This window comes from Stigmatopora argus, chromosome 8 (genome assembly GCF_051989625.1).
Source record: "Stigmatopora argus isolate UIUO_Sarg chromosome 8, RoL_Sarg_1.0, whole genome shotgun sequence".
Lineage (NCBI taxonomy): Eukaryota > Metazoa > Chordata > Actinopteri > Syngnathiformes > Syngnathidae > Stigmatopora > Stigmatopora argus.
In genome coordinates, this window is record NC_135394.1 from 10,061,086 (window position 1) to 10,087,150 (window position 26,065).

A 26,065-nucleotide genomic window follows, 5' to 3' on the forward strand; every position below is an offset into this window, starting at 1 on the left:
TCATTTGATTCTTTCACAAGATATTATCTATTTACTGTGTACAAACTTGTGAGGGGGGACTTCAAAATGATAACAAGAGTGCCAAAGGGAGCACTACTACATGACATGGAGCCAGCAACACCTTCTGTTAGCTTGGCACTCGTACACCTGGACTACCGAATAAAGCACACGCAGAGACAGAACGGGAGATCGGTCTCCTCCAATCGTATTTCCCCCTCTGTCATCGGCCCAATTGATGACTCTGGCGGCCTGCAGCAGGGATGCATATGTCCCAGACAGTTGTTGCCATGGTGACAGTGGACCCCACCCTAGGTCAGGCTGTCATTGGCTTCCCTAGACTATAATATGCACAGTTAGTGCTGTGCACTCACAACTCTGTCGAACCTGCGGTCAAGCATTTCTGGCGAAACTGTGTATTTCTCCAATGGGACACACCCTATGACTGTGGGGCATTTATTGAGTCAATTCCTTGTTAAAATGGACGTCCATCCATTTTGACTAAAATTAACTTTCTAATGGCTTGTTAATTTTCGGTCACCCTCTTGCTAATTCAATTGTCTGCCGTTGACACCCTCAACCTTTTGGGGGGAATATTTGTACCGTTTCTAATACCCTTTAAGCTCTTTTTCGGTCTCCTGAGGAAGATGTCAGTTTTCTTACTCACCTGAGAAATAGCCCCAGGAGACTCGGGTGAAATAATTACTGCCGAGGGACACTGTAATATTACGTCTTATCCTCTCACAAGAAGCTCAGACTATCATGAGTCATACCAGTGTGTCCTCAGTGAATCAACTAACAGGTAGAGAAGCTGACAGAAGTATATTTCACTTGGGGCAATACGGCGCTCATTGCATGATTAACAACACTGCCTTTTTTATGAAAGACCTAAAATGTGTTGAATAACCACAGTAAACCTGCCGTAGCTACCCTTGTAGTGATTTGTTTTGCATCACCTTTACAAAAATAAAGTAACGTGCATGCGTGGGTTCCAGGGTGCTAGTGTAGGAGTTTCTTAAGAGTTTCTCATTCCGCCAAGACACACACCACCTCCGTACTTGCACTGTAGGCCAATAGGGTCATTGATGCTATAAGTGAACATTTTTCAGAAGTCATAAAACTGGCTGATTCTTTCAAAGATCATGTTGTTATTTTAGAGGACTTGGCCACTATTTTCATTCATTTTTCTGTTTCTCGATGCAAATGCATACCTGCAATAAACACATAACGAGAGTCAACTAATGAATGCGCTCATTCAAGAGAGTTATTTAGAGTAGAGAAGAAAATTTCAGACCATCCATGAAATTTTTGGTGCTGGTAGGCCTGCACTTCTAGAGATTTTAATACATTTTCCGTGTGGACGCAGATTCCCCCACACAAAATGGTTGTATAAAGTGGCCTTAGTTATTTTTAAAAGATTATTATTTCAGAAACATGTTTGAAAGACAAGCTCATCAACCTTTTCAATCTGGATTTCATCCAGCCGTGTTTCTCTATCTGAAATATACTCTAGATATTCTGGGTGGCCGCTTGACAGTGACATGCAATTCAAGTCACAACGTTCTCGCTGTCATGGCCTGCCGTTGTCCCAGCACATTTTTCACGCCACGTGGAGGTGTCACGGGTCCTTACATGTCACCGCTGACAGGTGTCACGAGCGCACCACTGTGTGTATGTGTGTGTGTGTGTGTGTGTGTGTGTGTGTGTGTGTGTGTGTCTTTACAACTGCTACAAACAAGTGATTAAATCTCAAAGCACATCAAAACAAAATTGGCATGTCACAATATAACATGAAACAAACAATGTGTAAAAAAGTTTATTGTTAGTTACTACTTGGTTTGGAAAAAAATAATGCAGCACATTAGATTCTTTTTTTTTAAATTATTAATTATAGTCTTTAGAAACGAGCTGAGAAGAAATTAATTTGGGTTTGACCCACACATCCACTTCGACCTGAGAATGAACTGATTAGCAGACGCCTCGTGGACCTCCTGAAACACATGACCCCCACTTGATTACAACAACTTCTCACACAAATGCCTGTGAGAGACTCTTAATGACGGAATGACATTTAATATCTCAAAGGTCATCATAATACAGTGAGCGCTCAGCCGCCATTAATGTCCGCACTTCATTGCTTTCATTAAGTGTGCATTAGACTCAACGCGTACAATTTGACAAGAGAAAGAAAAATAACGAGCTCACCATAAAGATTTACAAAGATTGGGTTGCCGTGCCGAGAAGCAATTCAAACAAAATGGCTGTTTTAAATCAAAATAACCACATTTCAATTGTGACTTGAAATTTCTACATGCATCATCTTATCTCATAGGAAAAAATACGAGAACCCTTTTGAAATTTCAAAGATTTATGTGTAAACTGATCATAACGTGTGATTTTTAAAATCATATGATAAATTGCTGTCCAGGCCCTGAGAAAGCAAAGCACCACGCTATTGTAATTTAACAGTTGATTTATCCTTTGAAAAATGATTATTTTTGTTTTAATTATATCAAAACCCCAGTTTTTAAAAATGATTGTTGGACTCTGTTAGTCAGTTTAATGTGCGGAAGTTGCTTTGTATTGAACCTTCTAACTATAAGGTCAACACACACTTAGCCTCTGGAGCCCAAAAAAAATGTCTTACAAATATTGATCTGGCTGTAAATATAGTCTGCATGTTTGATAAAGCACCCTAGAAGGAAAAATATGGCCAGATTATAAATTGGCTTTCAGTGATAACCACAAAAAAACTATCTCATTTGATTGTAATGATCTCATTGTGGACGAAACATTGTCAGATCGTACTTTTATTTAGCCAGACACGAAGAGCACAAATAAGCAAACAGCCTGTGAGGGCGAAAAGGAGGGAGGACACACAATATGAGCCAATTGTTCATTTGTGCCAATCCAAGCATGTGTTTTTACTCCCCTGGCTTATTTACATGCCACACTGTCTGCTGCCAGACTTCTAGCACCAGACAGCAGAGCTGTCATAATGAATGCAAGTTTGCTTTTTTTTCCCCTGCCAATAAATATCCAACACTAGCAAACACACAGTCGTGCAAGAACTCTGTTTTTGCTTAGTTTAAAACAACAAAACAACAAATAACAGATATTTTATTAGCTTGGATGTCGGAGTATGAGAACCGACCTAAACGAGGCTGACATTTTTAGAGCTCCTCTCCGCATGTCGCCATAACAACTATAGAGCAGACACGGCGGACTAATGATGTGAAGAAAGCCATGAGAGAAGAGGGATGTGCGGGAAGCGCCGGATGACATGACAACAAACTCCAGCTTAGGAAAGTGAGAAGAAGAAGAGGAAGAGGGGGTGATAAAACTTAGAATAAATGAGATTGAGGGAGCAAATCCGCAGGGGGGATAGTTAGAGGTGTGAAGCTCATGAGGATATATCTATTTCTATATTTATAGTGATGATAAGAATGACAATGAGCTATTCCAGTCCGTCACGCCCCATTTGACTTGAGCATTAGATGATAATTTGGATGTTGGAGTTCAGATCTTGGCTCCCCATTTCTGTTTGGAGTTTGAATGCGTGCTTAGAGGTGACTCATGACCGTTAACCAAAAACAAAAAAGTCATTTGCAGTTGTAGAGGTATTAAGAGGCAGAATGTGTTGCATGTACCAAAAGTATGGCTCGCCAATAGTGAAAATTATTGTAGAAGGTTAATGATACACCGAAAGTGAAGTGTAAATGTCACTCTGTTTCGATTTATTGTGTAGGTTCCAAAAAAAAAAGTCAGCTTCCGAATTCTTTTTCTTTGTGTCGCTAGAAAAGGCTCACTGTTTGTGTGTGTGTGTGTGTGTGTCTCCTTGAGTGTGTCCACACCATTGTGTTTTCAGGCTGAGTGTCCCTGCCTTGCCGGTTCTTTGTTCTGCTCAAAAGTAGCTCTTGCCACAGCGTGTCCACCTACACACAGGGAAACAAGCAGAAAAACATCCCAGTTGTTTGCCCGCACAACTTCGCGCTCGATATCGAGGAATTGCAGCCCACTTTCGACACACTCCCTGTTTTCTCTTTTTGCGCTTGTCCATTAGGATTCTGGCGGCGGCCGGCGCTCATATGAACAGGTCGGTGGACCTTCGGACGCTGAGGGCCGTGCGAGTGCTGCGACCACTCAAATTGGTTTCTGGCATCCCCAGTGAGTGTGGTGTTGGTTTTGTGATAAAGGTTGAATTTTACTAAAGATGAAATGTGCCTGTCTTTGGACTGAGTTGTGCTGTCTTCTCAGGCCTGCAGATAGTCCTGAAGTCTATCATGAAGGCCATGGTTCCACTGCTCCAGATCGGCCTGCTGCTCTTTTTCGCAATCGTCATGTTCGCAATCATCGGCTTGGAGTTTTACAGCGGCAAACTGCACCACAGCTGCACGCCGGAGTCTGGAATACTCGGTACCAAACTAATATTTATTAACACTTCTCTCACAACGTGTCCATCAACACAAAATTACCGTATTTTCCGGATGATAAGTCTCACTTTTTTATCAATAGCCTGTTCTGTTTTTGTTGTTGTTTTTTTTAGACTATACAGAAATTGCAGATAGGATCTTGTAAAATATAAATGAAAAGTTTTTAGTGTAGAAACAATGATACAAACATGAAATGTTAACAATTACTGTTGTTCTCCGTTTTAGTATTGTTGCTCCAATCTATGTTTCTTCTTGGTTTCTAATAAAATAATGCAAAATGCGTCTTATACTCCAGTTCGACATAAATATAATTTTTCCTATTCATAGTGTATTCTCTGGCTTGTGCTGCTTATGCTCAGGAGCGACATGTTGGCCAAAATTACATTCATATAACCACGTAATGACCCGTACACGCATATAAACTGAACACAACAGATAATTCCGTAATACATTTCTGATTACGACGTAGCAATACAAATTCGCGTCCCATTTTCAAATGCGAACAAATGATGCCATAAATCATACTGCACAATTTTGTGAGGAAAGCTTGCAGAGGCGTCCGGATATGACTGTTATTTAAGTTTCTTCCTCTGCCAAGCACTAATTCGAGCTGCTCTGAAAAAGAGAGAGAGAGAGAAGTCATCCCTCGCCCTGATCGAATGAATGAAACAAAAGAGAGTAATTTGTAGCTGGGAATTTCATGAATAATGCAACAAGGCAAATAGATGAAAAAGTCAATTTAGAATTTCTAGATGTAAACAGCATTGTTTAAAGACAAAAAAAAACCTGCAGACTCAATGCATTCTTGTACACACAGTATCACAATCTACCTAATGACCAGCGTAGACATCCTTTGCAATTAAAACCAACAATGTGGTGTGATATTGTGCTTTCAACATTGCTTTTAATTTTACCGATGCAAAAGCCAAAGAAAAGAGTTAGCACTCATGGCCTAAGATGAACTCAAATGTCAGAGAACAAAATTAATTGGAAATATTACTCAAGTTGTAAACAAATGTATGTGCCGGATATAAAGAAACGGAATTCAATTTTTTAATTTAAATGCCGGTCACTACCATGTGTAAGCATGCAGAAATGAGATGCAAGCCAAAGTTAGTTTTGTTTTGGTGATGCCAGGTTTTTACCCATTGTTAGTTGAGAATTTACCAATTTTTGTGGCTAGATGGAAAATATAATAGGAGGTCCAACTGAAGTAGTTTAGACTCAATCCTATTGATTAAATACAATTTACAGTGATATAACCTAAATTAGCTTTATTAGGATAACACCAATTATTTGTTTCTACTTGTAATAGGATTGTTTGTCTTTTTTTATTGGGAAAACGAGCATAATGTTTTGTCCAACTGGAGAAGTTTGGATATAATGTTTATCGATTATTGCTTTCAGTGATATTTTAAGGGATATAGACTACAATTACCCTTGTTGTGCTAACGCCAACTCATTACTGTGTAAAGTGTTATCGTCCAACTGGAGCAATTCGGAAACACGATTAAACCATCAACACTTTTAGTGTCCAGTCCATTTGGACTGGGAGGGTTGACAGTGTGTGCTCAGCCTTAAAAACTAACATGGCTACCAGAGACAAAGCTCCATGTTGAAAAATTTAAATGACAAGTCACAAAATTGCCTGTCTTTTTTTGTGCAACCAGGAAACGAGACTTTGGACCCCTCTGAGTTTGAGTTTCCTTGCGGTGTGCGCCAGTGTCCAGCGAAATACAACTGCACCAAAACCTGGATCGGTCCCAATGACGGCATTACGCAGTTTGACAACATTCTGTTTGCTGTTCTCACAGTCTTTCAGTGCATCACCATGGAGGGATGGACCACTGTGCTCTACAATGTAAGACTGGGATGCTCATTCTCGGTTATGATTTCCATATTACACTGCACGTATATTTCCAAATAATTCACGTCAAATTAGTGCTGGAAACTTTAAGCCATCTAATCAAGCTCTGTTTTTTTTTAAATGTGGGCCACACGAAGACTTTCATTTTTAAGCATTTTGCTTTTTTTAAAGTATATTTTGTCACATATTTTGCTATAATAGCCTTCTTGTACTGAATGTGATGACATTATTATGAATAATTGCAAACACCTATTATTTGTGTTTTCATCCTAGGCCGATGATGCTTTGGGTCCTAGTTTTAATTGGCTGTATTTCATCCCGCTTATAATTATTGGCTCCTTCTTTGTCCTGAACCTGGTGCTTGGAGTCCTTTCGGGGTAAGCGCACTCTTAGTAAAATACTGCGAGTAGAAAAATGCCAATTAGCAGCAGCGGAAATAAAAGAAGACATGTAAAAATATCTTTGAAAAAAAGGGACTGAAGAATTGCAACAAATCTTTTCGTGTTTTGCGCCTGCAGCGAGTTTGCCAAAGAAAGGGAAAGAGTGGAGAACCGCAGGGCCTTCATGAAACTCAGACGCCATCAGCAAATTGAGCGAGAGCTCAACGGTTACCGAGCCTGGATCGACAGAGCAGGTGACATCAAATGGATCAAAGTGCTTTTTTTAACCATAGAAGAGACGTAGCAGTAAAGTTTGAATGAAAGCATATAAGATGGTATCAAATTTGTGGTTCTTGTTTTTCCAGAGGAGGTCATGCTCGCTGAGGAAAATAAAAATCCCGGACCTTCCGCACTTGATGGTAAGTCAGCATTTTTTTTTACATTTCCTTTCTATGTGATCGCTCCCTGCTTACACGACTAAATAATTCAAGCAGATATTTTTAATCCGAAGGTGTCAAATTATTTGTGTATATGTTGCAGTTTTTTCACATGCAAAACAGGAAACTGCAGCATTTTCCTTTATCAGCTGACGCGAGTTTTCCTTTTTAGTGAAGATTTTGCGTCCCAACAAGTGCTTGTCAATAGATAACAATGATAACTTATTGATTTTTTAAAAATTATGTACGTTTCCAAACAAGACAAAAACCCAACTTCAACAGCTGAAGAATAATTCGCTAGCACCCTCCGGGTCTGCGGCTTTAGGGTGTAAAATGGGTGTGTTTGTGAGAGAGGAGAGTATAAAACAAACGTAAGATGATAAAAGGGGCGTTTTTGTGAGAGAGGAGAGTATAAAACAAATGTAAGATGATAAAAGGGGCATTTTTGTGAGAGAGGAGAGTATAAAACAAACGTAAGATGATATTAAAAGCAATAAAATAGCATTCTCAGTCAGCCCCTCTCCCACTTTTAGTACCAACCATACTGGAATCAAGTCAACAGATTTTTAAAAATCTATATATATGGATAATATAATATTAATCTTTCATACTGATTATAATTACAAGGGCTTCGGGGAATGCTGGAGCCTATCCCAGACAAACACAGGCAGTGGGGGAGACCCTGAATTGGTTGCCAGCCAATCGCAGGGTACAATAAAACAGACAAGCACTCACGCTCATAATCACATCAAACCCAGACTTCCCACACCAAAAGCGGAATAACCACTAAACCAAAGGAAGGCAGAGATAATATAATATTTATACATTAATTATTGCATTTAGCGCCCAATATGCATAGTATAGGGGAAGCCACTTGAAAATAGGCAACTTATCTTTAATTGGATGCAAATTTTTTCAGAAGTTTCGGAAGTGAAGATATATTCCTAATTTTCGTCATTTTGTACATCAACTCATCGGCTGCCATTTAAAGCAGTCGTAATCAATTTGAACTGGGAAGGCTGGCAGTAAACAATCACTTTTAGCCCTCCCCATTGGGGAAAAAAAAGCTAAAATGGACATCGCATCTCGACGGCCGACTGCTGAGTGTTTATTGCTTGCGGCACGTACGCGGGGATTCGAGCCCACTCAAGTTGCCAAGTTTGCCTTCACCGCGACGCGTTAGCCAATGGGAAGCCCAGCGCCTGCTCTCGTGACTGTGACCTTTCCCTCCTCATTGAAGCAGCAAGACTTTTATTAAATGTTGATTGATTGGCAGCTCTCAAGAGGCTCCCGGAGTGGAGCGCAGGCGGCGCCTATGGTGAGAACCCTCCCTCTCATCTGCTCGCCGCCTATTCAATGTTGCCATTTGACACACGCACACACACACGTCTGAACTTTTGCCGCGTTCCATAGTGGCATCAGCTGTTTGATGGGAATCAAGTAGTCGCTCTGATAGCGTTGATTGAAGAGAAAGGTGGTGCTCAGCCGTTGCCTTGACGACCAGTCTAGGGAAGAAGAAAAAAAAGCGCAAGGCGAGAGCTTGTGCTCGCTGAGCTGGTTTCACACCTTTAGCTAACAGAGCAAATATTGAGCAGCATATTCAGAAATAGATGAGGAGGGCGCATCAGGACAGGATGAAATAGGAATAATGATAAACACAACCAGCACTGAAAGGTCAAATTGCAGCCGTCACTTTCACTCCGGCGCACACGTCGACGCCCTATGAAAGTAAATGAGGATGCGTTTCAAACCACTGCATGAATGTCCGTATCCTCATTTGTTTCATTTTCAACAGGCAATTGAAAACACAAAAAGTGGCTTAAAATTTCATTTTTTTTCTCTAAAAATGGTCTGACTCTTTCTATTAGAATTTCAAAAAAACACTGGAGTGAGCCAAGAAATGAAAAAAATGCATCTTTTTTTTGTTTGTCCTGGAATTGTGAACTACTAATGTGTCACTTTTTTAAGTTCAACTTTTCAGTTGTCATTTGTAAATGGAAAGTAATAATAATACATCGATTTGCATGGCCTGCCTCAGAGCATGGCTTGCAATGAGAACGATTATTAAATGGCGTTCGGCTGTTTGGATCACTAAATGAACATTAAAGGGTTGTTGCTGTGGGCTCGATTAACTGCCACGCAAATCAGCTTGAATCAATTTCCCCTTTCAGCTAAAATGGGAATGGTACCTTCATGTTATACTGGTTTAGTCTGTTTTGCATGCAGCAGGGGTTGTTGTGATCAAACGTTGCTTGAAATTTCACATGAGCTCTTATCGTCTGGATTTCAAAATCCTTTACATGCATGTTTTTATTAAAATTAATTGTTGTTGATTTTGTCTTTAGTATGTAAAGGTTTTTGCAGGTGAAGATATCTTTTAGTTCATCAGACCCAGAAAATGAACCAAAAAAGAACTAAAATTGAAATAACATTTTCAAGAATTCAATCAAGTAAAAAGTGGATTTGTTGTTGTTTGTTTGATAATAACAAAACAAAACCTAAGCGGTACTGTAGTTACTGTCAACTTAGTGTGAAGTTGGTTTCATTTTGCACAAAAGAAATATCCAATTAAATGAAAATGAAACAAACAAATACTAAAAGTAATTCAACAAATGGTACTGTTGATTGAATTCATTACAATATTTGTAGTCAATTAATCTAATTAATTGCACTCTAATCTCATTTCCACAAAGGGTTCCTGATAGCAAAATTGCAGTGTATGGCTAGTAAAATAAATACATTAAGAAGAGAAGATTTGAATGCTGTAATTCATTGTAATTTGATGAGTAATTCATTCATCTAAATACCGCATTAGTTATAGCCCAAATAGACAAAAAATCACAGTTCTCAAGTGTTTCACTAATCACTTGTTTTTTTTCTGCTCAATGCCCAGTGTTAAAGCGAGCCACGACGATAAAAAAGCGTGGCATGGACTCGCCACACCGTGGTCCGGCGGAGGAACAGTACGGCAACATTTCCTCTTTAGGTGAGTGGACGCTTCCCATTTTTGTCGTCAGGAGCCGAGCAGCAGGATACCATTGGCATCTTTCTCCTTCTCGCCTCCCTCAAGGCTTCCCCGGGGCCAGAGAGAGCTTTCGAAGTGTCAGGCGAGGTCCCGCCTCATATTTCCGCCGCAAGGAACGCCTTTTCCGCATCTCTATCCACCGCGTGGTGAAGACGCAAACCTTCTACTGGACGGTGCTGGCCCTGGTGGCTCTCAACACGCTGTGCGTGGCCATTGTTCACCACAACCAGCCGCTCTGGTTGTCCAACTTTCTGTGTGAGTCACACAGTAAAGTCCCCAGCACATTAGTTTCTTCTTAACTGGTGCATAGTGTTTGTCTTTGAGTTTCTTTGACTTTTTCACCCTCCATTTTTTTACATTACGGCAACAAAGAAGAAAGCTAGGTCTTCTAGAATACAATTAAGATGGAAACAAAGCACTACTTTAAAGTGACTGCAAAATCTGATGTTGTTTCAAGTGTGTCTCTTGCTCTCCTAGACTACGCAGAGTTCCTGTTCCTCACTTTGTTCCTGACTGAGATGTTCCTGAAGATGTACAGCTTGGGCCCTCGCCTCTACTTCCACTCTTCCTTTAACCGCTTTGACTTTGGCGTCAGTAGCCCATTTGTTACATTTCAACCTTCTCTGGTATTCTTTGACAAAGCCTTCGTGTCCTGGCCATAGGTGATTGTTGGGAGCATCTTTGAAGTGCTCTGGGGGGTCTTCAGGCCAGGAACTTCCTTTGGCATTAGCGTCCTGCGTGCTCTTCGTCTGCTGAGAATCTTTAAAATCACCAAGTTAGTGCCCTTGATTCGTACTCAAACTTGTTCAATTCCTTCTCCTCCATGAAAGAATGTTTTATATTTTATGAAGGTACTGGGCATCTTTGAGGAACCTGGTGGTGTCATTGATGAATTCCATGAAGTCCATCATTTCCCTCATCTTCCTCCTTTTCCTCTTCATCCTCGTCTTTGCTCTCCTGGGCATGCAACTGTTCGGTGGCAGGTAACAAGTATATATTTGAGGTTTTAGTACTGGAAATATTCTAAATTTTCCGATCCTCCACAGGTTCATATTTGAGGACTACACCCCCACAAACTTTGATACATTTCCTGCAGCCATCATGACTGTCTTTCAGGTCTGCGGAATTTATTCGGACCCATTGCCCGGAAACGTGTCGATAATTTTTTCTGGTTTCCTGGGTGTTTGTTGCCTCTTATTTTTCAGATCCTGACTGGTGAAGACTGGAATGAGGTGATGTATGATGGTATTCGCTCTCAGAAAGGAGTCAAGTCTGGCATGTGGTCTTCAATATACTTCATCGTCCTCACCTTGTTTGGGAACTGTATCCAACTAGTAGCTAGCTTCTATTCAAGCACAAGTATAGTTGTGGTTGCGTTATTCGCTCTTTCAGTGGCAAACAAAGACGAGATTCATAATGGAAATTTGCAAGTACAGGCTGCTGCCTTACTGTTGTTGCCATAGCATTTCCAGGATTTTTTCATTAACCTTTTGGGGTTTTTTTCTTCTTTTTTTTCACGACCTTGGTTTGGTTCTTTGCGTTTCTTGTTGCATCGTTTCTCCTGGTGATTACTTTGTGGTTTGTTTGTTTGGTGATGTTCTTTTCGGTGAAGTTGAAGACCAATATTTAGTTTTTCGCGTTCGCTTTTGTAAATAAAGTCCGTCCATTTCGTTTGCGCCAGCCCTTCACTCTACTTTGACCAGACACTCTGCTGAATGTCTTCTTGGCCATCGCTGTGGACAACCTCGCCAATGCACAAGAGCTCACCAAGGTCGAGCCTAATGACGCTAATCATTACTTCAATTCCTTGGTTGCCATTGATCGGACATGTATCGTTGCTCATGGCGCTCAAACATCATCATTTGCTGACAGCCCTCTCAGTTCTAAAGACTCTTTCTGCACTCTTATAGGATGAGGAGGAAGCTGAGGCTGCTTTCAACCAGAAACATGCGCTCCAGAAAGCCAAGGAGGTTGGCCCACTCTCCTCCTTCATGTCTTCGGAGTAAGTCTTCCTCCTCTCCTTATCTTCCTTGTTAACCACAGTGCTGGTCCATTTAGAATCGAATCCACACGACTGATAAGTTTGATGAATTACATTTTAAGGCATATTAAACGCCAGGATGCAAAGTTGTTATGGCTGGATAGAAGGTTGAGCCCTATTGATTTGAAGAAAACTCTTTTTTTTTTTAAATACAACAGGTTAACCTTGTTGTCATAGAGACAGGTATACGTACTTGGTTTGTCCAGGATTTTTTTTTTTTTTTTAACATCAGAAACGTTGCTAAGAAGGAATATTAGATAACCGCAAGGTAAATGCTGTAAAGTGGGCAAAGGCTTAATTTTTCATCTGGGAAAGTATATCATGCCTGGCTCATTATCTAATATGATACTGGACCCAGTTTAAATTTACTCTTATATTGTCTTCCACTTCACATTATTTCAATAATCCCACTATTGTTCGGCCATGGTCTGTTATTGATGCTGAGAGATCATTCTGGAATTTGCGGACTTTGCGGTGCACAGCGAACAACGGGGGATTACTGCGGAAATATTTTTCACAGTAAAACCCAGTTTTTCGCGGTTTTTCATCTTTCGCGGTTTTCTCCCGGGGGCAGCTCGGGCAATGAGTTCCAGTCCAATGAACAGGGGTGTGTAGACTTCTGAGGACAGTCCTTTGGACAGCTGCATGACCTTGTCCCTCGCTGACCAAATTTTTCCAGATTGCAAGATTTAACTGCGCATGTGCATGTAAAGGATCACGGCGTTTTACTCCACATGCATGAAAACCTTTTGTTGTATGTGCATGCAAAGATTGTTTATTGCCCTTTAGATTTTTTTTTAATTTACTGCACGCAAAACAGGCAGGTGGAAAAGACAATAAAAAGACACTGGCATTAAGATCGAGTTAAGCTAGCGTGAAGGATGCACGTCACATCCGACAAGAATTTGAATGCCTACACGATTAGCTTAACTTTTATGTTGTTTCAGTAGCCAGTAGACTTGTGACCTTGAACAAACTTGCTGGATAGAGACTGAAGATAAATTCTCTGCATGAGTTAGGTTGGCATGATCATAGGAAGAGAATCATGAATTTCTAAACCTCTGCTGAGACGTTGTCCGACTTTGAATTGCTCCTCAATATTGCACTTGACCGAGCATGACCTGAGGATGTGTCAATGCTTTGGAGGTGGTCTTGATTACCAAAAATAATGATTCTATCTGAGAATGCACAGGTCCATCTGTATGTTGTTTGTGTTTTGATTAATCCATGTATTTATGTACACATGATGTTGTATGTGGATGTCAGAGTTGCCTTTTGATCATTGTAGCACTCTCAATGTTTATGAATGTTTTCTTTCAGGTATGACAGCCATCTTGTTTGTCAACGTGTCACATGGCTGCAGTAGAGACACACACCAAAGTTTGGAGCGTTTGTTTTAGTCGATACAATTGAAATTGGTATCATTTTACCTGTCATTTTCGCTGATAGACGTGCTATCACCGTCAATGGCATCGAAACGTCATTAACCGCCAACCTTCCTAATTAAAACGGATTAACCCATTAACAGCAGTCAATTCGGTAATTTCAGAATGATTCGTGAATAAACCCACACCTCAGAAAATTTCATATCAAGTTGAGCGTGCTCTGTCAAACTGATTTTTAAAAAATACATTCAAATTGGGGCTTCTTTTGACATGCTTCCACTATATTATCTCTGTCTGTGGCAGATAATGTATGGTTTGATTTACACACACTCTAAAAAACTAGAAGCCAAATTAATCTCACAAAGCTCTCTGGTTGATTTTCCTTTGCTGTGTGTCTCTCGGCCTGTTTTGTCTCTCCTCACCAAAGCACTAATGTCTTGTTTTCAACCAACCTCATTGATAACACGGATGGCACAAGAGCCCACGCTCCAGTAAGTAACACGTGCCGCTCACTTACTGTTCACCTCTCTCAATGTCTCACTCACCTGCTCGACCTTCCTTGACTTCGATACGCCAGCCTCATTCTCATCGCGCTCCAGATCACTGATACTATTTTGTTTAGTTCATGCCTCGGATTTCCTTCTGCATTTCACTCTTTATTTTAAAAGCACACACAGCGAGTCGAACAAAACATCATCACTGATCCAACAAATCACTGGTCTCATTTTGAAATGAAATGGCTTGCTGTTGCTATTTAAACATCTGCTATGCATGTCACTTTTCATCATTTTTCAGCGGAGAGTCTCGGGGTGGAATGCAACCCGTTCCAGAAAGCTAGTTAAACCAATTTACTCAAGGGAATGATGCAAATAGAATTAAAATATACACACTTTTTTTAAAGGCAGTTACTATAAATTTGGGGTATCAAACTCACTTTTTTTCTAATTGGGTGAATTCAGGCCCAAAAAGGGACTACTGTTGCTAGTGTGCTTTAGTTTACACTTATTATCATCTGGCAATATGAAAGGACATATAAATTATACATAACTAAATATCAAATGCAGAGGGCAGAAAATGTGCTGGACACTTTACATTTTTTTTACTATTTCCTTTTTTAAAACCTATTTGTATGTTATCAGTTTTTAAATGATTATTGGGCCTCAATTCACCCCGTTCTACAAGTCTGAGACCACTGTTATGAACTAAAAATAAAACATTTGATTATATGAGATTTAAAATACATGTAGATTTTTTTAGTACATATATACTTATATACACGGGGTGAAATATTTTTCATTAGTATTATTTTATATACTATAAAGTTTGTTTTGTAATTATAATGAATATAATTTACAGCCAGGATGACCCCAAATTCACAATTTTGGGCCAAAAAAAAGGTTAATCTGTACCTCAACCTTAATCTCTAATCCATAATTGTAGTACTTCAGAGTTGTTTGACTTTAAAGCTACCATTTTAAATATAAGCAAAATTAGTCAATATCTGGATCAGTAACAAAAAGTGACAACAAAAATATCTTCCTGTACGTATAAGCTACTTTGACTTTCACTTTTCTCGTACACGCAATTCACAGTGACAAATGTCCCCGTGTTCTCCGTGTGTCCGCAGCGGAAGCCGAAGGAGGCGTCCATACTTGTACAGAAAAAGGGCCATCCATCGCAGCAGACCCACCTACTCCTGCTCCCTGAATGGGGCGCTGGGCAGCGTGAGGGAGGGCCGCCCTCTCCCGCCACTCAACCCATCTGACTCTTTCATGTCCAGGAGAGAGAGGAGAAAGAGGACCACCATGTCTGTGTGGGAGCAGACCACCAGCCAGCTGAGGAGACATCGTCAAATGTCCGGCCGGGAGACTTTCTTTGCCGGGGCCGGCGAGGAGAAGGACGGAGCGACCGCTTCGGTCCGCTCCCAACATGGGTGCCCGGAGTCCCTGCACCGCAAGACTATGCAGAGCACTCCGCCAGGGGGTCCGAAGTGCCCGTCAGACCCCCTGGGAGCTGACCAAGTATCACCGACCAAGAACCAGCCCTCCGCGGAGATGTCTTTTGAGGCCGTTCTGTCCGGCGTCATCCCCGAACCGCCCATGTCGGCGCCGGTTACAGATATATCGGACCCCTTGAGCGTCACGCCCGAGGACACCCCTGATCCCATTTTGGACGAGGGGAGGAGCCCCAGGTTGGCCGGGGATCGTCAGCACAGGGCCGTGAAGAAGTTCAGACCGCCCGACAACGGCGAAGCGGGCAAGGTCAGGGGCAGGAAGGCCTTGCGTAGTCGGCAGAACGACGCCAAGAGTCGGGGATCATCTCCTCGGAAAGAAAAGCGCTCGTTCAGTCGCTCGGTCAGCAGGGACCGGAACGGGGAGAAGAGCGGGAGGCCAGTCAACGCGGAACAGAAAGAAGTGGAGAATGACAAGACAAAGGAGTCCAATCATGAGGAAAATGGGTGAGAACATTTTGTTCATTGAAAAGTACTGCTGCAAGATAAAAGTATTCAATGTAAACAGAAGCAGTATCCGACATATCTATGCTGAAATTTAAAATGTGTCATAGTTCTGGGGTGGAGGGTTCGATCCCAGGTGGGTCCTCACTCTGTGGAGTTTGCATGGTCTCCCCAGGCTTGTGTTGGTTTTCTCCGGGTACTCCAGTTTCCTCCCACATTCCAAATAAACATGCATGGTAGCCTGTTTGGACACTCTAAGTTGCCCATAGGTATGAGTGTGAATGTGCATGGTTGTCCGTCTCCTTGTGCCTTGTGATTGGCTGGCCACCAATTCAGGGTGTCCCTCGCCTGGTGCCAGAAGTCAGATGGGATAGGCTCCAGCACCCCAAAAATAACAAACAACTGAATGAGTTACTTTACAACAGCACTTTTATTAAGTTCTAAGTTCTTCGGTATTATGTAGAAATTCAGGAACATCTAAATTTATACCAATATTTTTTTTTTCGGGGTGGACGACCAATTATGGTAACTGATTCTTTCCGGGTGTGTATTCAGGCTGGGCAACCAACGTGAGCACGTGTACACTGAGCAACTAGACGATCCACATGTCCAAGAGCAGACAGAGTCCCCCCAGACTAACGAGGTGTGCCCACTTGCTGTGGCAGAAAGCAACCAAGAAGACTTGGATAAATCTCAACTCAGTTCCGGCGTGATCATTGAAATGCCAGACATGGGGGCCTCCATGGAGTTATCTACCATCACCGGTAATTCGTGAATTTTCCAAACTCTTTCAAGGTTGACTGCTTCGACAATCTTCACTGGTGAGCTTCTCCTTTTGCCTCGGCAGTCAACAGCAGGGACCCCGAAGCCAGCAAATCTGAGAAGGAGGAGGCCGAAGACGTAAAAGCAGTCAAAACGGCGACACCTGACAGCATGTTCATCTTCAAACCAGACAACCCGTAGGTGTCCTATTTTCACAGCATTTTTCAAAACATTTTCAGCCATCTCTATTCTTTTTTCGGTTACATTTGAGCATACCGTGGCCGTCTTCCGTCTGTCTTCAGGGTGCGCCGAGCGTGTCGCTATGTGGTCAACCTCAAGTATTTTGAAATGTGCATCCTACTGGTCATTGTCGCAAGTAGCATCGCGCTGGCAGCAGAAGACCCCGTCGCCACCACGTCCGACTGGAACAAGGTGGGTTCCCCTTTCCTGCCTTGTCGTGAATCTTTTGTGCAGCAGTCAAAAATCGTGTCAAAAAATGAGAGGATGTTTATATGATGTTTTGAAGAGACTGAAAAACTCAAAAGACGAGATGAGAGCCGTTAAGTTTTGAAATTTACTTTAGGTTAACAATGAAAACTGACTTTAAATGGCAGTTCGTTCGATTTGTACATTTCTTTCTGCTTTCATGCAGGTCCTGCGCTACTTTGATTACGTGTTCACTGGCGTCTTCACCTTTGAAATGATTATCAAGGCAAGTGACCACGCAAATACCTTTTCTGGGAAAACTTGCGCAGACTAACTTGCTGCCGTAATCAAATATGTTTTAATGAAGGCGTTTCGGAGCAATGCTGAATTCTGCACCGTACCGCATAACACATCAAAATGTAGAAATATGCAGCATCCAATATTTACGAGTTGAATCGCAGATTCTACCGCAGACTCATTTCGGCTTCATGAGGAACAGTGCAGAAACAGTTGAGAGGTTCCTGGTTCCAATCTCTAGCTCTTGAATTCCCACGTAGGCTTTGTATGTTCCTGTACAATTCCTTAAATTATGTAAGAGAAGTATGATGTTGTTGTTGATCCTTAGATGATTGACCAAGGTCTAATCCTTCACGACGGCTCGTACTTCCGAGACCTGTGGAACATTCTGGACTTCATCGTGGTGGTGGGAGCGCTGGTGGCCTTCGCCCTCACGTCAGTTGCACCATTAATTAGAGCTGTGCTGTGTTAAACGCATAATTGTCAAGTACTTTCGCTTCTTTGTTTGAATGCGGTTAAAGGCTATTCTGTCTCTTGTGTGGCATTCCAACTCTTTTCTTTGCGTGATCTTCTCTTTTTCTCTCCTCTGTTTGGATGATGACCTTACGGGATGGCATGCAGCAATGTGATGGGGTAATGCGGACTCTTCAGTGGATCTGTCATCAAAGAATAATTTGCATGTCTCAAGTATGACTGATATATGTGACTTTCTTTTAATGTGACTTTTTCTACGCAGAAATACCAAAGGAAGAGACATTAAAACCATCAAATCATTGAGAGTATTACGTGTGCTCAGACCCTTGAAGACCATCAAGAGACTTCCTAAACTCAAGGTTCGTGTGTCTATTTTCTTCTCCCCATTGGTAACACAGTGGCTGCCATTCATGACATGAGAGGTCCAAATCATTTGAACTGGGAGGTTTAAGATGGATTGGGCGCAATTTAGTATTTAAAAACAGGATTGGCCATCCTTGCAAAATCTCAGTTTTTATGCACTTTTGGTATTCATTTATTTTTTCTAATTATTGTTTTGCTGTTGCAGTTCAGATTAAAAAAAGTATTTTTTTTTTTTACAAAAAAAATATTAAAATGGTGTGTATAGTTTATCAAAAAGTCAACCAGTGGTTCAGTTGTTTTCTGAAAAATCTTTAATAAACTGATTATTTTTTTAAAGTGTTGCTAGTTTTTGACACCATTGTATTGTATATTAGGATTGGACTCAATTAAATGATTAGTAGTCTAATCAGTCATTTTATGATAAGTCTTTTTTACGCTTCCTTATCTTTATCTAAATTTCTTTTGCACATTTTTTTCCATCAACGATATTGCAACGCAATTAATTGATAGATAAATGAGTTCATGCATAGATTATTGATTGTCCATTAATTGTGGCAGGTTGGCGTGTCATATTGGCTTTCTAAATTGAACTATAACTACTAAGTGCCCCTTAAAAAGAAATGGAAACTCACTCTTTCTTAATCCATAACAATATTTGTCCCAAAAAGCTACTTATTAAATGTGAATTCAGGGGAAGACTTCACCAAATAAACTACACAGAGGAGAACATTATGCATATTACAAGCTTTAACTTTGGCGTTGTTTTCCCTCTCCCAACAGGCCGTGTTCGACTGCGTGGTGACGTCCCTGAAAAACGTATTCAACATCTTGATTGTGTACAAGCTCTTCATGTTCATCTTCGCCGTCATCGCCGTGCAGCTCTTCAAGGGAAAGTTCTTCTACTGCAACGACAGCTCCAAGGACACAGAGAAGGATTGCAAGTAATAGCACACTTTGCTCTTTTGCATAATTCCGCCGCGCCGCCGCATCACGGATGGAATAAAATGCCTGTTTGACAACACTGAGAATGTAACCCTATCGGGAATCATAAATATAATATAAACACAAAAATAGTGAAGAATCAGGATGCTCTACTACCAACACGGTGACACAAGCACAAGACAGACGGCGCCTAGTTTAAAGTACCTTCATTTTAAAAAGAAAAAAAAAGGTTGCGCAATGTATTTAATTATGCAAATTCCGTAGATTTTTGGTAATTGTGAGAAATGATTTTTAACAAAAAAAGTTGTGCTTTCATGACATATTCATTAATATACAGATTATTTTCCATTGTGTCGATATAATTTATTGCATATAATGAATACAGTCCTAAATTTCTTGTCATCTCATACAGAGGCTACTATATAAACTATGCAAAGGACAAAAAAGAGGTGAAGAAAAGAGAATGGAAGAGGCACGATTTCCATTACGACAACATCATCTGGGCACTGCTGACACTTTTTACCGTGTCAACTGGAGAGGGCTGGCCACAGTGAGTGCCCGTAATTTCACCGTGATGAAAATGTCATTATGCAAGTCATTTCACAATGAGTGCTTTTCTATTCACATACCCTTGTAAGTAGAATTTTGACTTTATGCTGTCAATTTCGACGACAAGATTTGTAGCCGTCTAATGGTCTGATTGAATAATTGAAAATCATGTCATTCTTCAAATACTAGGGGAACATTTAAATATGCGATGACATTGATGCGAAGATTAGCTTTAGACCTTGGAGCATTTTGAAAAATGTGTATAATTTGATATAATGGTCCTCTTGAAATATTAGTGACACTCATCTGATATTAGACTTTATCATTTAATTTTCCATTTAATAACCAAAAGGGTCATCCTGGGAAATCAAAGAACTTCTGAAACGTAAATATTAGCAGCAAAACATTCACGTCATAATACTACTCCAATTTGAATCCTGTAAAATTAGTGTATAATTAAAATCTACTATTATGACAACTTTGCGACTTTTCTTTCGCCATATTCTTTAGTCTCGCAATAGTTTGAGTATTGTTGTCCAACTATTTTTGTTTTTCTTTCTTTGGACTTTTGTTGACTGCATGTTGAGGAAAGTTCCGGGAATTGAAGTCACGTGAACGAGAAAAAAAGATACATTAAATTTCCTGCTTCGTCATGATCGCTGAAATCTGTGGAATAAAGGTTCAACTTGAAAATTCAACACGCGTTATCTGCACAATATGGCGATATTGCATCACCCTGCGCGAGGCCGCCAATCATCATTCTGCGCACCATTACATCGGAAAAAAATGTCGACATTTTTGAAACATTTCCTCAAATCTACGTACTTTATACTGCATCCAGGGGGCCAAGGTGCACACAACAGCAAATTGTCAAACGAACTAGAGCAAAAGTCGTGTAAAAAATGTTCTCGCAGGGTCCTGCAGCACTCGGTGGACGTGACCGAGGAAGACAGAGGACCACGGCACGGCAACAGGATGGAGATGTCCATCTTCTACGTCATTTACTTTGTGGTCTTCCCGTTTTTCTTCGTCAACATCTTTGTGGCCCTCATAATTATCACCTTCCAGGAGCAGGGAGACAAGATGATGGAAGAGTGCAGCCTGGAGAAGAATGAGGTGAGAGATGGCAACCTTTTTTTCCCTTCATCACAGGGTGTAAGAAAAGAAGAAATTGGAAGACAGTAATAAGGTGTTAGGGCAATTTTGACAGCACGGAATTCAGCACTGAGTGGAATTTCAATCCTTGGCGTCTTTGTTTTCTTTGCGCTCACTTTAGAGGGCGTGTATCGACTTTGCAATCAGCGCCAAGCCGCTGACCCGTTACATGCCTCAGAACCGCCACACCTTCCAATACCGCCTGTGGCATTTTGTGGTCTCTCCCTCTTTCGAATACACCGTCTTGGCCATGATAGCGCTCAACACAATCGTACTCATGATGAAGGTGAGTCATTGTACATTTATATATCAGTCATTCTAGAATTGGAAGCTATTTTGGCTTCACAATTTGTCAAATATATATTTATGTAATAATGGGTGATAAACTATCAAAGCCTGGCTCATTTTACAGATCAATTTACTCCACGATTTATTTGATATTCAATATTTGGCAGAGTCACTGGGCTGCGTGTCCAGATATATGGAAAAATCAACTGACATATCGGGCTGCAATTATAAGAAAAAATTAAGCATTATTTTCACTGTTTGGTTTTCAATACACTCTCAAGACAAGAACATTTTCCCAAAAAACTGCATGATTTAGGATTTTGTATGTCACATATTTGAAATTTCAAAGTTCAGATTTCAAATGACCCACATCCCGTAGCCATGGTTTTTTTTGGCCTTTATTTCCTCTAGAGCACATGTGTCAAAGTGGCGGCCTGGGGGCCAAATCTGGCCCGGTGCATCATTTTGTGTGGCCCGGGAAAGTAAATCATGAGTGCTGACTTTCTGTTTTAGGATCAAATTAAAATGAAGAGTATATATATTTATATTAAATTTCCTAATTTTCCCCCTTTTAAATCAATAATTGTAATTTTTGTAATCCATTTTTTCTGTGTTTTTTGTTCAAAAATCATTTTGTAAAATCTAAAAATATATTTAAAAAAGCTAAAATAAACATTGTTTTAGATCTGTAAAAAACTGAATATTCAGGGCTTTTAATCCAGTTCTTTTAATCCATTTATTAAAAAAAAATCTAAACATTATATCTAAAATGGTCCGGCCCACGTGAAATCAAGTTGATGTTAAAGCGGCCTGCGAACCAACCCGAGTCTGACACCCTTGCTCTAGAGCTTTCTTGACGTTTTTTTGGGGGGGGTTGTTCTCAAATATTCAGACAAGCCGACGCAGCATGACTCAGCCCATATTAAATATTGATCCTTAATGTTCAGGGGCTGCTATTTAGCATGACCTCATTAACGGTAGCCGCCATCCCCAGAGGGATGTCTCCTTTTTATAGTGCGACAAATGAGGGGTGAAAACTGAAAAAGACTGGGCTGCTATTTCTGACTCTGGGGGATTTTTCTATCAAGCCGTCCCCATCAAATGCTTGCATTGGTAACCTTGTGGTCTGTATGTGTTTTCAGTATTATTCGGCCCCGCCGGTCTACGATTCTGTCCTCAAGCATCTGAACACCGCCTTCACCGTTCTCTTCTCCATCGAGTGTATCCTCAAGATAATGGCGTTCGGCTTTCTGGTGAGGAGACGAAAAAACGGGGTGTCACGGTGAATGGTCTTTGTGGAAATGAGTTGTTGGGTCGTCTACGCAGAATTACTTTCGAGACACGTGGAATATTTTTGACTTCATCACCGTACTTGGGAGCATCACCGAAATAGTGGTCGACTTGCAGGTGAGTTCAAAAGTGAGATTACGGGCATTCCTTTTACATTTTTTTTTTGTTCGCTCAATTCTGGGCTTGGCAAAATGAACAAATGCCGCATGAGCTCAACAATCTGCTTTTGACTTCTTTTCCCCAGTCGGTGAACATCAACATGAGTTTCTTGAAGCTATTCAGAGCGGCTCGTCTGATCAAGTTGCTGAGACAAGGCTACACCATTCGGATTTTATTCTGGACCTTTGTTCAGTCCTTCAAAGCTTTGCCTTACGTTTGTCTGCTCATAGCCATGCTCTTCTTCATCTACGCCATCATTGGCATGCAGGTTAGGCGCTCTCATTTTACCTGTACGAATCATTTCAGAATCAATGCAGAACATTTTGGCTTCAAATACATTGAAAAATAAGCCTTTGCCTCTCTGGTTTTCTGTTAAATATTCCTCAATATTTACTTTTTTTGAAAGATTTGGTCTCAAGTCAATTTACCCAGAAATAAGAACATTTAGTATCTTATATCGGGACTGTTTAAGATTTGTCGTTGCAAGTAAAATGTCTCTCTAGGGTGATGACCAGCAAAAAAATGCAAGTATTGATTGAAAATGTTCGGTTAGTTTTTTAAATGAAAGAACCATTAGCCTGAATTGAAATGAAGCCCCTAGGTAACACTTGGAATCTGTCAATCAGGTTTTCGGCAACATTAAAATAACCGAGGACACCGAGATTAACCAGCACAACAACTTCAAGACCTTCTCTGGTGCTCTGATGCTCCTCTTCAGGTATACGGCAAGATGTTTTTAAAAAAAACTTTCTGAATTTTCAATCTTTACCGTTTAGCTTTCTCACTCGTTGTCGCATAGTTTCGCATTCGCCGCTCCGCCATGGCGCTTTGGAGTTGTTGGGATCACGTTGCTTGGTTACAATGCTCAAATGTATGTTTCCAAAAGTACCCAAAGGGCCACTTGTTGTCAGAAAGTGATGAATGCTGCAGTGGAGCGCTTAACTTAAGTGTTGTGATCCTTCGCGTAGAAAGACGCTGGATTGAATGTGATGGGAGAAACAAATGGAAAAACTATTGTTTTTTGCAGGAGTGCCACTGGGGAGTCGTGGCAGGAGATCATGTTGTCGTGTCTGGGGGGGCAGCAGTGTGAGCTGGACCCCTCCAATCCATCACTTGCACTCAACACAAAACAGGAGGGGAGCTGCGGCTCGGATTTTGCTTACTTCTACTTTGTGTCTTTTATCTTCTTTAGCTCATTCCTGGTGAGGAAAACAACCCCGCATTTACTATATTTTGGCAAAATCATGCAAGTAAAATCACCAACTTTCTGTCCAGATGCTGAATTTGTTTGTGGCTGTGATCATGGACAACTTTGAATATCTGACTCGAGACTCATCCATCCTCGGCCCGCATCACTTGGACGAGTTTGTACGAATCTGGGGAGAGTACGATCGCGCTGCCTGGTCAGTCTTTCCTCATTTAAGTGTTCTAAGTTGTACATTTACCTTGCCATGAATAGAAAACAGGTGGAGATTGTGTATAAATACTGTTTTTTTAGAGTTTAAATCACACTCGAGTGGCCAAAAAAGGTCAAGCCAGGTAAATCCCGCTAGAGTCCATGATCGATTAAATTATATTTTATTGGAGAACAAGAACAAACATTAAATAATAATAATAAAATGGAGAACGAAAGGCAAAATAGTGGTGGTGAAAAAATTATTCAACTCTGCATTGATATGTAATATCAATTTGTTTAGCACAATCAAATCAAAATGGATCAAATCACAAAACATTGATTAATATTTTGAATGTGTGGACATGCCATATTGTCGAAAAGGTTACTATTATTTGTCTGAAATGTTTCTGCAACTCAGTTGTCAAGCACATATAAATTGCTTTGTTGTTGTTTTTTGCTTTGGGTCGAGTGGTATTGATTGTCAATCAAATCGCTCCAGATGATGTAATATCGTCACCAAATTGACATCCTAATAATGTCCTTCATAGTTAATGAAGAAATCCCTGACAGAAAATATGACAAAAAAATTACAACATAGGGTACATGAACAAAAACCACTCTCTCTGATATTTAATTTATAAATATCCGTTCTAACATAACAGTTTTGCATACCGAAACTGGAATTTTTTTTTTAGAAATAATAATAAAACCGCTGTCATCACCCAAAAACCACAAAATACTGTGTCTTTCACAGGCTATCAACTCAAAGGCCTCAATGACCCATCCTGTGGCCTGTGACCTTGTAAACTAAAGACTCGTGTGTTTTTTACAGCGGTAGGATCCACTATAAGGAGATGTACAAAGTTGTGCGCTCTCTCGCCCCTCCCCTGGGCTTTGGGAAGAACTGCCCCCACAGGGTGGCATGCAAGGTTTGCAAATAGACCCCAACTACCCCCCGCTACCCCCCAAAAAACCCACTCAGCCTCCGTCGCGTGGGATCTTTGCTAACTTTTTCCTTTTCCTTCTTCTTTGGTCTTCACTGACTGTCACCACCGTGCTTGACTTTTATAGGAGTGTGTTCTTCTGGTGTGATGGTCAAAGAATGAAGACAGTCCACTTTGAGAGTACTAAGGGACGGGACTCCTTGCTCACATCAACATACGTGTAAACACCGTGTGAATGCAGAGAGATGAGCCGTTAGTGATTGATAGTGAAATAATGTATTACTAAGCAATGTAAACAGAGTGATTGGTCACGCTAACTACCACTGCACGTACTCGCCAAAGTCTATGAATAGACATTATCTATTCACTTCAAATTCTTTGACGTACTGCGTGTTAGGTGTTGCCTTGTCACATTTACACAAAAAAGATTCACTGCCTTCTGCTCGTTATTTCTTTTTTTCTATTCATTTTGTCCACAAACTTTGAATTCACGGTAAAGCTGCTTCAAAGATGAGTATTTGGATTCTAACATACGCATAAATAAATATATCTTTAGTTACTAATATCATTTTCTTTTTTATAACCAAGTTTCTTTAGTGAATAAGAAAGCCGCGATCATTTTTTTTTTTAGAAAGAGTCTATGAAAGTAAGGAAAGAAAAAATAATAATCTCAAAATACATTCACTTCAGAACCTCGGTGTTAGCATCTCTTGGCATTCACGTGATTTTCATATTTTTGACAATAATGTGAAGCTAATTAAGGGAGGCCTTTCTCTTTCTGCCCTCTGGATCTGGTTTGAAGATCTGGTCTCTCACACAAGCATGCGTGGCGTAAGCCTGTCATTTGCACCAGATCCAGGCTGTCACTCCTTTTGTCATTCTTTCAAAGAGCTTTCCCCGTATTTCTATGCGCTCATTTCAGCATAGAAACGACACGAGCTATTTCTCTCTGTCCTGTTGCGTGCCGCACTGAAATAATCTTTTCTTTTGTTTCCCCAAC

General features: G+C 40.7%; 1 protein-coding gene across 1 annotated transcript in view; it reads left to right on the forward strand.

Moving 5' to 3' along the window:
* cacna1ea (calcium channel, voltage-dependent, R type, alpha 1E subunit a) overlaps window positions 1-26,065 on the forward strand; it is a 70,233-nt gene that overhangs the window by 38,724 nt on the left and 5,444 nt on the right. Inside the window, exons 6-38 of the mRNA XM_077607576.1 lie at window positions 4,061-4,164; window positions 4,255-4,413; window positions 6,101-6,291; window positions 6,571-6,674; window positions 6,816-6,931; window positions 7,043-7,096; window positions 8,391-8,432; window positions 10,008-10,100; window positions 10,185-10,394; window positions 10,617-10,729; window positions 10,802-10,914; window positions 10,991-11,122; window positions 11,186-11,255; window positions 11,345-11,462; window positions 11,843-11,910; window positions 12,050-12,141; window positions 15,193-16,023; window positions 16,576-16,784; window positions 16,868-16,979; window positions 17,085-17,214; window positions 17,435-17,494; window positions 17,834-17,940; window positions 18,242-18,338; window positions 19,123-19,283; window positions 19,697-19,834; window positions 20,748-20,949; window positions 21,110-21,274; window positions 22,419-22,529; window positions 22,603-22,683; window positions 22,811-22,993; window positions 23,352-23,443; window positions 23,753-23,927; window positions 24,001-24,128. Of these exons, the coding sequence (XP_077463702.1) occupies window positions 4,061-4,164; window positions 4,255-4,413; window positions 6,101-6,291; window positions 6,571-6,674; window positions 6,816-6,931; window positions 7,043-7,096; window positions 8,391-8,432; window positions 10,008-10,100; window positions 10,185-10,394; window positions 10,617-10,729; window positions 10,802-10,914; window positions 10,991-11,122; window positions 11,186-11,255; window positions 11,345-11,462; window positions 11,843-11,910; window positions 12,050-12,141; window positions 15,193-16,023; window positions 16,576-16,784; window positions 16,868-16,979; window positions 17,085-17,214; window positions 17,435-17,494; window positions 17,834-17,940; window positions 18,242-18,338; window positions 19,123-19,283; window positions 19,697-19,834; window positions 20,748-20,949; window positions 21,110-21,274; window positions 22,419-22,529; window positions 22,603-22,683; window positions 22,811-22,993; window positions 23,352-23,443; window positions 23,753-23,927; window positions 24,001-24,128 (4,761 nt within the window). The remainder of the gene's footprint in view (window positions 1-4,060; window positions 4,165-4,254; window positions 4,414-6,100; window positions 6,292-6,570; window positions 6,675-6,815; window positions 6,932-7,042; window positions 7,097-8,390; window positions 8,433-10,007; window positions 10,101-10,184; window positions 10,395-10,616; window positions 10,730-10,801; window positions 10,915-10,990; window positions 11,123-11,185; window positions 11,256-11,344; window positions 11,463-11,842; window positions 11,911-12,049; window positions 12,142-15,192; window positions 16,024-16,575; window positions 16,785-16,867; window positions 16,980-17,084; window positions 17,215-17,434; window positions 17,495-17,833; window positions 17,941-18,241; window positions 18,339-19,122; window positions 19,284-19,696; window positions 19,835-20,747; window positions 20,950-21,109; window positions 21,275-22,418; window positions 22,530-22,602; window positions 22,684-22,810; window positions 22,994-23,351; window positions 23,444-23,752; window positions 23,928-24,000; window positions 24,129-26,065) is intronic.